The sequence below is a fragment of the Brachyistius frenatus genome, unplaced genomic scaffold (genome assembly GCF_029030835.1).
Source record: "Brachyistius frenatus isolate BFR_SWC_R1_liver_20210118 unplaced genomic scaffold, ASM2903083v1 Contig_230, whole genome shotgun sequence".
NCBI classification, from domain to species: Eukaryota; Metazoa; Chordata; class Actinopteri; family Embiotocidae; genus Brachyistius; species Brachyistius frenatus.
The window spans coordinates 517,501-531,957 of NW_027210829.1; the positions used below are offsets into that span (position 1 = coordinate 517,501).

General features: G+C 39.9%; 2 protein-coding genes across 3 annotated transcripts in view; both read left to right on the forward strand.

The window, feature by feature from the left end:
- slit3 (slit homolog 3 (Drosophila)) overlaps window positions 1-4,227 on the forward strand; it is a 256,297-nt gene extending 252,070 nt beyond the window's left edge. For both annotated transcript variants that reach the window (XM_069720029.1, XM_069720030.1), the window contains 3 exons: window positions 253-410; window positions 1,012-1,217; window positions 1,332-4,227. In XM_069720029.1, coding sequence (XP_069576130.1) covers window positions 253-410; window positions 1,012-1,217; window positions 1,332-1,585 — 618 coding nt within the window. In that variant the 3' untranslated portion in view covers window positions 1,586-4,227. The remainder of the gene's footprint in view (window positions 1-252; window positions 411-1,011; window positions 1,218-1,331) is intronic.
- A 3,564-nt stretch (window positions 4,228-7,791) lies between these two features.
- On the forward strand, window positions 7,792-8,223 carry LOC138633661 (ribonuclease, liver-like). Its single transcript, XM_069720028.1, has one exon. The coding sequence runs from the start codon at window positions 7,792-7,794 to the stop codon at window positions 8,221-8,223; it is 432 nt and encodes a 143-aa protein (XP_069576129.1).
- Window positions 8,224-14,457: the final 6,234 nt, after the last annotated feature.

Sequence of the window (14,457 nt, forward strand, 5' to 3'; positions counted from 1 at the left end):
GCTCATGCAACTGTGGAAAAGGTTTATTTTGCAATAAGGGTTTTCAGGCACGCTTTCAACAAAGCTATGCTTGTAGTAGCTGTAGCTAAGTACAGATATTATCGCTCCATTTCGCCGCAAAATTTGCACTGCACTCACTGTGTTGATGAAGGCTTTAGTGTTAATGCGACAGCAAAATGCTTGTAAGCTTACACCCCACTTTGTTCTCGTCTTCTCAAACAGTGTTTTCTCCCTGTCTTGTTCTGTCACCAGGCCGACGGCATCCTCGCGGGGTGTCACACCTGCAGCGTGTGTGCACAGGGCGCCTGCAGAGAGGGAGGGGAGACGGGGGTAACTTGCGACTGTCCTCCCGGACGCAGCGGGGCTTTGTGCGACGAGACGACAACTACAAACCCATGTCAGAAACACAGGTGAGCCAAGACAACAGAGACTCAGCAGAAAAACCGATGCTCTTGATGTTCAGAGTGACATGTGCATGTTCTGCGTGTAGTTTAATCTGCTGTGCTTTTAATTGCATAAACACACAGCTAACAGATTAATGAGAGCTTCTACTGATTCATGACTAGGTTTATTTGATGCTCCAGCAGTCATTTTTAGTTGATCAGCTTAATTCATTTTGCGAAGTTCGTTAATTTAATTCCTGTAAAATGCCAAAGATAGTTGCTTTTAATTGATTGGTTTATTTATTTATTGCAGTTCCAAGTCATTGTTTGATTTGACAAACTATCATGAACGTCAAAACAACTTCAAACTGTCATCAGCTCAGGAATGCGCCTAAACATCATTCTGTGATTGGTTACAATGAATTATGTCGATGGGGAAGCTGTTATAGCTCTGTGTCCTCCATCTTTGATCATCCACGGAAGTACAGTTTCTGTGAGCTTCAGTTTCCCTGGATTTCACAGACAATGAACTCCCACCTGTTTGTGACGTTTGTTACGTCATGAGTGTCCCCAGCAAACTCCTCTCTAACCAGTCCGTCCCCCGGTCTCCCCCTTCGTCTCGCTCCAGATGTGTTCACGGTCTGTGTGCGCCGAAGGGTCAGTCTTACAGCTGCCAGTGTAACGAAGGCTACCAGGACCAGCACTGTGACCGACGGCAAGATCCCCCAGCCTGCAGGGGGAAGCGCTGTGCGCGTGGAGAGTGTCGAGTGTCGGAGGGAGGAGAGCCTTTCTGCCACTGTCAGCCGGGGTACACCGGGCCCACCTGTGACACAGGTAAGATTTAAAGGATGCGAAATAAAAAAAGATGGGAATCAATAATTGTACGTCGGCATTCGATACGTGCGAGTCATTTTCTAAACGTTGTTATGCGCGTCTCGCCTTCTCCAGAGCTGACGTGTCAGGGAGAAATGGTGAGGGAGCAGCTGAAGCGGCACCAACCCATGAGAACGTGCACGTCCACCAGCAAGATCCCCCGCATGGACTGTCCCAAATCCTGCCAGGCTTCGGCGCTCTCCGGTGTTTGCTGCGGCGTCACCAAGAGCAGACGGAGAAAGGTGGTGTTCCGCTGCTCCGACGGCGCCTCGTACTCAGAGGAAATGGAGACCGCTCTTGAATGTGGCTGCTCCAAATGCCCGTTGTAACGGCACAGCGGGTCGTCTGTTCGTTTTTGCAACACTCACCGCCGCCATTTTGTGCTGCTGAATTCTACGCATCGACGAGGCGGTCGCTCTGCGATCTTTCCACGTCGATCAGCACCAGCATCGCGTGATTTTTGATTTTCCACATCCTGTTTGACCGCTGCCAATTTGCTGCCGAGAGAAACCACAAACGAAAAGAAAAAAAAAAAAAAAAGATGGGACATGTGTGCGTGTTTTTTTGACAGAGAGAAAATATATTGTAAGATATAAGTGAGAAAAAAACATAGAACTTATTTTTATTATGAATTTTTTTTCTAAAAGATGATAAAAGGACTGATGAGGTTGTTTTTTTTTTAATATGTTGATTATATGATGTGTTACATAGTATAAAAAAAAAGCTATTTTGTACCTTGTAAGAAGAAAAAGTACACAGCAAAATAGATTAACATGCCTTAAAAGTATATGAATTTATATGTATGTATAAATCTATATAAATATTTACCCTAACCCAATGAATTTTATATCTTCTAAGTGTATTTGCATGATGTTAATGTGAGTGCCGATGTGTGGGAGGCTTTGGACACTGAGAGGGGAGCGCTGAGGAAGAAGCGCCCCGTCGACTCCACGACGAGGAAAAGGTGGCAGTCTTTTGTTGCCCTCTCTCTTGGAGGCTAAAAGGGAACTGTACGTGCCTAGCTAACCTGCTTCACTATATAATGGACATCATCCTCATGTAAAAGACTCTTTCCACAGAGATGATTTAACAGTTTGTTGTAATATTGTGTTAGAGTTCGCTGTTGCACGCCAGACCTGGAGTCACATAGGGGTTTGACATGGAAATCTGACATCTGTTTATTATGAATCAGGAATTCCCCATTTAAATCAACGGTGGTGAAAATCTGACTGTAAATTCAGCGTCGTGCTGGCTGCACTCGTTAGCTGCCGAGATTTAAAACGTACTCACTCAATCCCTGATGAATCACGAGAGCTCATAACATTGGCCCCGGTGGAAACAGGAAGACGTCTTTAATCAAACCACCCATTCGCATAACGAGGATTTTTTTTTTTTTTTTTTTTTCTTTTAACTGTAACTTGCTGGGTGTCGCTGGTTGTGCTTGGAGGTAATCTCTGTTGCACCCATTACTACAACAACAGTGAAGGCGCGGTGTACTGACATACCCTGCAGTGCACTTCTACATCACTGTAGCAAGGCGAGACGTTAAACTACTGGAGTAAAAACAGCAAATATGTTGTACGAGAATTTCAAATTTCAGCATTTGCTCCACAAGATGACTTTCTGACTGAAGTTGTTTAAATGCCGTTAATACACCAAAGTTATCTGGATTTGCCTTAATGGATGAGTATGTCCAAAAAAAAAAAAGAGTGACTGAAATTGTTCAAGCTCTTTAAATGTGCCTCTTTTCAAAATGGAAAAGTATTGCTGCGATACTTACAACAGCTGCTACTGAACGATTCATCATTTTGGATGGATGTAGGCATTGTTGTGTCCCGTGTGACAAGTCACACCTGTCTCCATGACAACACAATCAAAAGTCCGCAACGGTCGTCTTTAGTTCCCAAAGGAAAGGATGCTGAGATAAACGTCCCGCTCTTCCATCCCCTAAAGGTCCGATGAAAATACAGTCCCATGAAAAACAGTATTAATGCATGCAGTGTTATAAGACATCATATTAATTAAGGCAGGTCTTTCTGTTGGACCGCGATGTGCTCTGAAGTGCAAATGAAAGAAAAATCAATGAGGCACGTGCTTTAAAAAATGTTAAAAGGTGAAGCGTTTTGATCCTTTGTGAATGATTTCAACTTTATCACTGACAGTGTGGGGTGGTGGTTTAGAAAGTGCCTTGCAGTTGTTGACCAATAGACAAAGTGCTCCAGTCTGATCACAGCAAACTTCCACAGTAACGACTCGTCCGCCTGCTGCGTCAAAACAGCTTCTGTAACTTTGTCGCGTGAAAGAATCTGGAACCACAACACACCTGGAGAAGACTTCACAACACCAGTTCGCTTCTTAACTGCCCGACTAACACAATTAAAAGCATAGCAAAAGAATATGATGTAACTACTACTGTACTGTTTACCTTATTGTTGCTTTGTTTACAACTCGTGCAAAGTATTGACACACTTTTTGCAGTTAATTTGCAGCTCCGCTATTCTTGGTTTACGACATATCAGTGTTATCCTTGTCTGTTAACGTCACAGTTTTTTTTTTTTTCATACTTCTGTTCCTCCTGCCTGATCCGCCTTCTTGCTTCTTATCTATATACATTCATCCTAATTTCCCGACTTCCTCATGTCATTCTCATAATGTTTCCTCCAGTCCTTCCGGCTAATCATTTGATCATTCTTTGCTTCCATTCCTGTTGTCACAACTCTTCAATCCTTAACCTGTTTCCCCCTTCTTCTCTTTACCCTTTCCATGCCCTCTTATCTTGATCCTAAAGGCTTAATTCTTCATTGTGAACAAAATAAAACACCTCATTTAACAGTTATTGACGTTACAAATAACTGTAAAGTCAGTCACTTCCATTGTATAGGTCCTAGGTTTAAAAAAAACATGATTATGTGAGTGATGATAATTGATACTTATGTTGAATGTTAAAATTAAACTACCATTCAAACTATAATGATCTTTCATGTCTGTTCTTGAGATTGAGATTAACGCGTCTGCAATTCTTAATTTGTGCATCAAAATCTCCCACATCGGTTTTCGCTTGCAGTGTGAATAGTGGATAGATTTTATTTTTTTCATCTCCACAAACTGCAAAGCCAGTCTTACCCAAATATTTGGGGAAAATATGGCCAAATGGCAGGTGCGCAGTTACTAAGTGAGTATTGCACCATCAAAACATTCTGCCGCAAACTGTAATATATGTTACATTTTGTTGCAGTATGCCTTTGGTTTAAGTAATTTATAACCAAAGTGCATTTTTTTGTCTTTAACCTTCTTATATTAAAACAACTAAAACTCAGCTAATGAGATCAGATTATCATTACAAAACCACTGTTTCCACACGAGTGTCCCATGTGGAAAGCACAGGATTAGTTTTTTTTTTTTCTGTAAGGGCAGCCAAGGAACTCAAGTTTAAGACCAATTTTGGGGACATATTGTTGTCACATAGATTTATTTAAATTGTTATTTTATCCCCCAAAGCTCTTTTGTTCTTTTTATCAATTTAATATGATTATTTGTATTATTTTACACTGAACTACCCTATACATCAGTGGCGTTTTCTCTCATGAATCGCTTTTACGGTGCTACTGCGGCTGTGACATTTAAAAAAAAAAAGAAAAAAAAAAAGTCCTTTGTCACATTATGTTTTGCACCCATGTTTTCTCCACAGATATAAAAGTTTGCTTCGCTTTTTGAGTTTATTTAAATGAGTGAAACAAAGTTCCTGCAATTTAGCCTGAAAGAGTGCGCGCTGGTCAGTGATGTCAGCTGCAGTTTTTCAAGACTGAAGATGGAAGTCCATCTACAAACAAATGGAAACTGGTGAGTCGCATAAACTCAATGTGTGTTTGTCTGCTGGTCAAATGTTTGCAGTGGCTGTCTGTGTACATTTACCTGCCTGCTCTATTGCTCTGAATAGTTTGCTTTTGCTGGAGTTTTGCATTTGCTGGTTGTCAAGTCACTTTTTTTGTCTGTGTGTGAATAAGTATGTGTTCTGCTGCGAGCATTTTGTGAGAATTTATTCCATTTTAAAAAAAAAAAAAATTTTTAAACCGGTGCTGTTTTATCAATGCGCTTTAATAAGTCGGTTGAACACTGTTGGCACCGTTGTGTCTTTTAACGTGCATGCAGATAGGTGTGTAAGTCATGTCTCTTGATACATGCATTGATATTCTTTTCATCTGTGAATGCTTCTGCTTTTAGCGTTGAGGCTTTGTAAAATGCTCTTCAAAAATGCAATTATTTGCTTTTAACTTCTTTAAAATGATGTCAAACTCTCCCCTCTGTGCTTTAATTGTGGAACATGCGGAACAAATAGATCTGTGGTTGTACAAATATTTTTTTTTTAATTTCTGGTGGAAATCGCTGGATACATCACTGAAAGAAAAGTCTTAGGCTTGTGTGCGGTACAGGCTTGAGGTGGCCACATTACACTTGAATTGCTTATTGTTACCTGGACTGGCTTGTAGGTAAAAGCTTTAAAATTGAATTTCAGGTGAGCTTGGGGAAACTTTTTTTTTATTTTTTATTTTTTTATTATCTTTGAGCAGATGAATTACACAAAACTTGTTAGTTTCAAACCTTTTTCAGTGAATATCAAGTGCAATGGAACTTGCAATATTACACAAGAGGCTGTGCTTTAACGGGATTATTGGCATGGCGGTGACGCGGTCAGGACCTATGCGCTCGCCTAAGCATCACAAGCCACATTCGGAGGTGGCCTGAACAGATTCTGATCGATTTGCTCAATGCTTCCCGAGCGTGTTTTCACCTGTATTTTTGCTGGCCAGGTCGCACATGTCCGGATTGAAATAACCAAATGGAAACAGCCTCTTAGGGGTCAGGGACAAAGGCTGCAGCATCCAAATCATACACTTAAAACATGGTGCTAATGCAAACATCTCTAGAATGAATTCACTGGTCTCTGTGAAGGTATCGAATTTTAAAGCAATGCCTCGTGCCTAGTGTGACTGATTTTAAAATTTGTGTTACTCGAAAAGTCCTTGGTCTATTAAACTTTGTCACTTCAACTTGTATTTATTCATTTCAATAGCCAACTGTGTCCTGCCAAAAGATGGCAGCACTGCAAAGAAAGAAAAGACTATTGTGTGCAGAATGTAGCTCAAGTATTTTGATTGTTGTTTTAATCAACCGCAGCAATTCTTAAAACGTGTGTTTAAGCGTAATGGGAATTACACTGCACACTCTTTAATGTCACCATACACTTCACTATTACAAAGATCCCCTGAGAAAAAATAAAAAAAAGTATGTCACTGCTTGGCAGAAAATATGTTGCAAAACATTTGATTAATAAGTAGATGACTTTAAAATTCACTTTGATTTGAATTTGTAATTCAACGGGAGCGGTGGAGGAGGTACAATTTGTAAAAAAAATAGCAGGTAGTAGTGGAGTAGCAGGAATCTTTACCATTGGTATGCAGATAATGAGTTCGGTGTTAGACTGGTTGTGGTCATGCATGATTGGACGATGTACAGAAGATGCGAAGGAGGGGAGTTCACACGCTCAGGAACCAAACCCTATAAAAGATTCAACAGTTTGCAGATGCTTCATTGTCACAAGAGTCTGCGATAAAAAGGTAAATATGTTCTTAAGAGCTTTTCAATAGTTTACAAAGTTGTTTCATTTTATTAAACAGCATAGCAATAACAAATTATGTTTTTAGTTTTTGCAGCAAGAACTAATAAGAAGAAAAGAAAGAAGTCATCACCTGTCTGCTTTTAGAAGGTTTGTCTCTATTTCTTTCTCTTTAATGTCACAGTGTCGGTTAGTATTCACAGAGGTTTTTGTGGTTGTGTTTTTTTGTACGTGTCTTTTGCCTGTGCAGCTTCCACTGCAAGTCTGCAGCTTATTTTGAATAAACATATTCTTCACTTATAAAAACATGATTTTGCTGTAAATATAACTTTTGTCAACTGCAGTCACACAATTGTTTCGTGCCACTGGTTGACTCGTAAATTCCTTGAAAACGTTCGGTATGAAAATTATTTTTTTTCGACCTTGCTCTACTTATTTTATAAAAAATGTTGAACAAAAGGGACAACACTGTCCTCTGATGAAATGTAGGCTCTTAGAGGGGACACATTTTCAGAGTGTGTGTAGGAATGTAGATCGAAATGTGCTTTCACTACCGAATGGCAATCCAGCCAATAGTTGTCACGACATTTCATTCAGTCCCAAGATCATTAGGATACATGGTGCGGGAAGCAAGAATGTCTTTACCAGGGCTTCTGTTAATGCGCAGAGTAGATGTTAAGACATTTCACTTGATAAGTCAAAAGTTTGACTTCCTGTATAATGAGGCTACACCTTCTGGGCGCCATGGATATCCGCACCAAATTTAAGGGCAAATCATCGAATAGTCATCGAATTTCAATCAAACTGATCGATTTACCGGCAGTCACGCATTGGCTGCCGTAAAACCAGGCCACAAAATACAGCCTTCACTGCCCCAGTGTTTCAATTTCTTTTTTTTCTGCCTTTTTTCACCAGGGAATCATGAGGATTGTGTGCTTGTTCACGCTGGTGTTCGCTGCCGCTGTTCTCGCTCTCCCTCAGGACAATAACCTCGAGTATCCCTACCAGAAGTTCAGAAAACAGCATATCAGAAAGCAGATGACTGTCGGGGACTGTAACAAGGTCATGAACACCGAGATCAAGAAGCTCAACGAAGGAAGGTGTAAGGAGATCAACACCTTCATCCTAGCCGACGAGAAAACGGTGAAATCTGTCTGCGAGACAAATGGAGAGCCATACAAGAATAACATGACCAAAAGCCTGCAACCCTTTAACATCATTGTGTGCGAAAAGATAAAGAAAGGGAAGAAAAAATGTCAGTATGGGGGTAAAAGTCTCAACAAGAAAATTGTTATCAAATGTGTCGGCTATCCTGTGCACTATGATAAAGACATTGGTCACTGTGACACCTGACTGAACAGCTGTACACAAGTTTCTTGTTAAACTCCTGGACCGCTTGCGTTTCTGTCTGTTTTGAAATAAAGTTTTACGCAATGATCACGAGAGTTGTTATGAATATCATTAGAGATGGCTATATAAAGTCAATTATATACAGTGCATTACATCCAAGAATCATATATAATGTTGAACTGTATCGGTTGCAGAGAGATTAGTCTGACTTCATTAAAAGCTCCAGCACATCTTATAAATAGACCGTAAGTATAGATAGAGTGGTGTCAAAGGTCAAAAATTAACTTTGAACTGGAATAGAAGTTTTTCATGTTGGTGCAAATAATACTTGGTGTTCTTCACTCATCAACACATCAGTCAAGTGTGGTCGGAGAGTGTGTGTGTGTGTGTGTGTATGGGAGGGGGGGGGGGGGGGGGACACTGAGTCACTGGAACCTTCCATATATGCTTACCGGTTGCTGTTGGTCACATCGGTCACAGGTTGGTTAATGTTGCACTCAGCAGTTTTTCATCTGTTGCATCCTGTCTACAACCTAGATTGTAGAGCCCTGTTAAAGGGGTCCGTCTTTGTTCACTGCTTGAATTGTAAAACAAAATAATTGTTTTAGGAATGTTTGACTTTCAGAGAAGGGAAGAGAAACCACTTTACCAGATGGAGACAAACACTCTCGATTCTAAATGGTTTTAACATCAAAGTAAACTGGTACAATTTATTACTCTAAAAGTGCGCAAAATATGGTGAGGCCTTGTCAGTTCGACCAATTGTGATGCACTCGAATCTAACTCGGCAAGTACGAAGGTACTTGTTTTCAGGCAAGCATAAGATACAGTTTTGAGAGTGAATTTCTCGCACTGCAATTAAAAATCATGTTTTTGAGTGAAAATATATCAACTGAAAATAAAATAATTTGGATGGCAAACAAATCTTTCGTATTGTTTTGGTCAAAAACGTTTGATTGTGAATCGTATCTCTTTCTACTACTAATGCACATTTATGCTCAAAGATCAAATATGATTGTCTCCTTATGCCTCACCGCAAGTGTACAAGCTTTCACACCAGCCTGAGAAACACGTACAGCTATTCTGTGAAACACAGGTGTGGTCAACCATACTCACCCACCTGACCAAACGCCAGGACTAATTTCTCAGAACAGAAAATCACCTGCCTTTCACAGGATGTTAGTGGTTCCAAAAAAGTTCTCAAGAAGTTCTCAATTTGTGGTTGAGTCACCAAAAACAGTGACTCGGCTAACTTTCAGCTGTCGGAAATCCTCAGAAAGCTACAAAAAACAAAACATCAAACAAATACTTTGAATAAATTGACCTTGTGCACATGCCTATTGCTAAGGTGGTTACAAACGTAACGGTATGCAGCCATCCCTCGGTGGTCTCGTGCGATTTTGTAGTTTTTTTCTTTAACATGAATAAAAAAAAATGATCAGCCAGCCGAGGTTTTGACTTAAATTTTTAACAGTACCCACCAGTGTTGGATACTTCTGTACAAATACATTATGCAGTATACTGTAGTGTCAGTGTCGGGTTAAAAGTCAGAGTGCTGGAACACGGTTACAATTCTCTGTTGTAATCTTCTGTTTGTCCCATTAACTTAATTATCAGCACATTCATAAAAAATAAAATAAAATTTAAAAAAAAAAAGGTTATTATTCTTTGTTTAAAACATACCCATTTTCAAATATGACATGCAATATTTAATATTTCTAGTCTTAACACTACAACAACCTCATTTGTTCAAGAAGTTGGGAAACGAGCAAAGCCACATGCAGAAACTGCACCGATAAACAAAAGCCGTGGCCGGCCATTTCTCAGCCCGTGACCAAACGGAGATCACTTAATACCCGGAACAGACATCACCTCTTTTCCACAGGATGTTAAAGGTTAGAATTGAAAAAAAAGTTTACATGAGACTGATGGTTGAAAAACAGCTCTGGTGCATTACCGCCATCTTCTGTCAGTAGTAATACATTGCTACCAGGTGCCATAACAAAAGGGGGGGGGGATACAATGACAATTCATTTTTGACAGGGCACACCTGTTAATTCAAATTCATTCCAGGTAGATCATGAGGTTTGTTGAGAGAGATACTGCAAATAGTTTGCAAAAACTGTGAATTCCATGTGGACTATTTAACAGTTCCAATTTTCAGTTTGATTTTATACTGTAGAAAATAATAAAGAATTATAGAAAAACCCTTGAATGACTAGGTTTGTCAAAACCTTTCAGTGGTAATGTATGTTATTTATGAGCTAAATATTAGTGTAAATTTAAGGGGATGATTTTTTTTTTTTTTTTTAATATAGATAAATCTTCTGCCCCAGTAACACTGATCATTACTCTGTATTAAACCCAATCTGTCAACTTCGTGAATATAAACTGGATGCTGTTTTAGAGCACAAGAAATGCATTTCAACAGAAAATGTTCAATCCATCCATCCATTATCTATACCCGCTTTATCCTGAACAGGGTCACGGGGGTGGGAGGGGGGTGGGTGGCTGGAGCTGGAGCCTATCCCAGCTCACATTGGGCGAAGGCAGGGTACGCCCTGGACAGGTCGCCAGTCTATCACAGGGTCACATAGAGACAGACGGAAACAAAGACCATTCACGCTCTCATTCACACCTAACGGCAACTTTTATAGAATCACCAATTAACCGGAGATGCATGTCTTTGAACGGTGGGAGGAAGCCGGAGTGCCCGGAGAGAACCCACACAGCCACAGGGAGAACATGCAAACTCCACAGAGAAAGGTCCCTGGCCCGGGATCGAACCCGGAACATGTTCAAAACAATAGAAAAGAAATTTCTCTCAGGGTTAAAATCCTATTAAGCCTGTAGGTCAAAAATATTGCTTTTTTTTTTTATGCTGTATTGTTGTTATTGATGACTTCTTTGAACAGAGGGTCTGGCTGGGATTGACTCGTGCTCATGTCAGAAAAGAAGCAGCTCGTGCTGTAACGTGTACAGACTTGGTTGAGATTATACTCCAGAGGATGTGTTGTTACTAATTCTGATTTCCAAAATGGACACTTTTTCCCACAACTGATCAACTTTTCCTGTAAACTTCCCTCCCACTGTATTGTTGTGCCAAAAAGTCAAGGTTCAAAATTTGTCCTATTTAGGATCCAGCAGACTGGATACTTTTTACTGCTCACTGTTGCTGTGTTCGTGATAAAGGTAAATGATATTTGTGATATATTTTGTTACAAACCTTTTGACCTTCCTTTTTGTTTCCCAATTCCCTTTTAGCTACAAGAGCTGGACAAAGGAAAGAAAAAAAAAGAACTTAATCATTCTGCGTTCCACTTAAAAGGTTTGTTCTTAATAGTCTGTTTTCATTATTCAGCTTTTAGTTTGAGTGTTTATTCATGGTGGTGTTGCATTTTATACATTTCTCTGCAGGTCTGCAAAACATAAATAATGAATTAAGTTTAAAATTATAATACTTTGTTTTTATCAATATTTATATAGTTCATTATATTTCAGGGGTTTCTAAAGAAACGCTAAAGTCCCAAAAGCACCTTTTATTTTAATCTTGGCCACAGTATTATTTTGTGTCTTTTTTTTAAACTTTTTTGAGACATGTTTTTTGTAGATAGGGCATACATCATGTTTTATTTACAAAATGTTTACAAAATGAGCTGACCACAATGTTTACAATATGTAGTCGCTATAGCCAGAGCCTCCGGATAATAATATGCATTTCCATAATTATGATTCTTAATGTTTCTTGACATTGATGTTTTAATGTGGTCGGTTAAATTTAAGGAATAATTAAATTACATTTTCTTTTTCTTTTTTTTTAATTAAAGATGGCAATAAATGTTGTAAAGTACTCCTCTATGCTTGCTATGCATTCTCTAAAAGAACATGTTCTTCACCAGGAAATCATGAAGATCCCATTTGTGTGTTTGCTGCTACTTTCTACCACTGCGCTCTCTCAGGATGCAGACGTCAATCGCCGTTACAGGCAGTTCATAAGCCAACATGTTAATGCGAAAATGCATGCGCACAGCTGCGACAGTGTGATAAGAGGTAAAGGCATCACCGTAGCCAACAGCAATCAGTGTAAGGAGACCAATACCTTCATCCTAGCTACCACCAACCCAATCAAAAACATCTGTGGAGCTGCAGGAGAGCGGTTTGGAGAGATGACCAGGAGCCTGAAACCCTTTGCCATTGTTGTCTGTACACTGAAAAGCCCGGCCACTCACCCCAACTGTCAGTACCGCGGTCAAGCTCGCACCAGGAAAATTGCGATCAGATGTGAACAAGGCTTTCCTGTGCACTTTGATGGAGACATTGTACACTTTGAACAATGATTTTTGTGCACTTCTGTGTCTTGCCAAATAAATTCAGTGACAACTCGCAACTGTGTCCGTTCTGTCAGACATTCATGTGCAATATGTGATCGTACATTAATATATTTTCAATGCCACCAGTCAGTTACCGTTCACTATACGCAACCTGCCCAGCATCAAATGAGAGATATATCAAATGATCCGCTAGGCTGTAAATATAGTGGAGCATTTAGCAGCTAAATAGTCACATATTTGGAGTGAATGGGAGAATGGGCTGGCTCCACCGTTTTCTTATTTTGGTATAAGGAACAAAAACAAAAAAAAAAAAAAAAGTCTTCAGCAGTCACTAGTGGCGCTAAGCCCAGGATGCTGTGACAGTGCCTATGCAAAATAATGTTTTGGGGGGAAACGTGGTGTTGTGGAACATTTGCTCCTTGGGAAGGTGAGCCCTGGCATAAAAATGGTTAAATACCCATCAAAGACAGAAAAAAAAAAAAACCTACCTGACAACATCTGTTCTTTTAACCGTGTTCATATGTTCTTATTGCTGACTGTAAACTTGTTTGAACTAAACCGGGGACTCACTGGTGAAGGCATTTCCCCCCATGTGGTACGCGCTCAAACCACTCGGCTATCAGGTCACCTGCGTGCTTGTTTTTTTGTTGGCAATCCATACGAGTTTAATTATGCCTGTCCTGCTAATGTCTGTATTTGAGTCATCTTCCCTGGTGCCTGTGAAACAGTTCAACCCAGAGCAATGTTTACGGTTCACTGGGATCAGAGCTTTGCCAAAACTGAAACTGAACTATGATCAACAAATATTTGCATCCATTCTAAGGATCTGCTTTTTGGCCCCATTTTGTCAAATCAACATAGCTGCAGTATAAAGAAAGCAAAGGGTGTATGTTTAAAAAAAAAAAAAAAATACAAAGACTACAAAGTTGGAAGGCCAGAATGAAGTCACAGGGCTCGAGGTGTGACAGTAGCTGGGAGTGGTACATAAAAACTCTAAAATAGGAAAAGGTCAAACTTCCACACCAAAACACTATCATACTTGCAAAATTTAGAAGGAAAGGGGAAAACATTGAATGATGCAGTTCACTTGAATGAAGGCTCCCCCATAGTTTAACCAGCTGAACCAGTCATCAAACATTTTGGTTTGTTTAGATGAACCTGTCACCTTCATTTTCACTGAAGAGGCAACCTTCTGCCAGAAGATGGCAGCAGAGAAAAGAGAAAGAGACCATTTGTATTTAACAGTGTGTTTACATAAAGTGTGCAAAGACATTTGAGGTGGAAGGCGAGGCGGCCACTGCAAAAGCTACTAAATAACACATAAGAAACTTTGAGCGTTAATCATCAAATGCTGCATGTTCACCACAGGTACTCCCTTTTTTCCCCATTGAATCCATATTTAAGGGGATGATGCTTTGTTTAATAAATAAAAACTTCTTTTTTTTTTTCTCTTGTTCGGCCTCTCTTCTCTTGGAGGGTGAGCATTAGTGTGAGAGTGATACCTGCACTTACAACTACTTAAGTTGACATTGTTCCCAAGATCCCCGTCAGATCTTGTCGGCACATTCAAACATTCACTTTGTGCTGGTGTGTTCAGTTGCTTTTTTTGTGGAGTGACTGAAAATGTCAATGTGCAGATGTCGCAAACAGCTCATGCTGTAATGTGTGTACACTGAACAGCCAAGATGATGGCACACCAGTCAGATCGATTTGAAATTGTTTCCTCGCATTTCGTGTGTTTTATCTGATTTGACGAAATCAGATTAAAATTAAGATTCATCATTCTGCAGTTCGATCGAAATTGACTGCCGTCTCTGGTGTCTCAATGAGAATAGGTCGATTATATTTGGTGTTAGCTTTTCTGTTCACAGTTAGGGAAAGTGTATTTAGCACTGTCACCTCACAG

Coding starts and splice junctions, on each gene's coding strand:
- LOC138633661 (XM_069720028.1), top strand. CDS start 7,792: ATGAGGATTGTGTGCTTGTTCACGCTGGTGTTCGCTGCCGCTGTTCTC.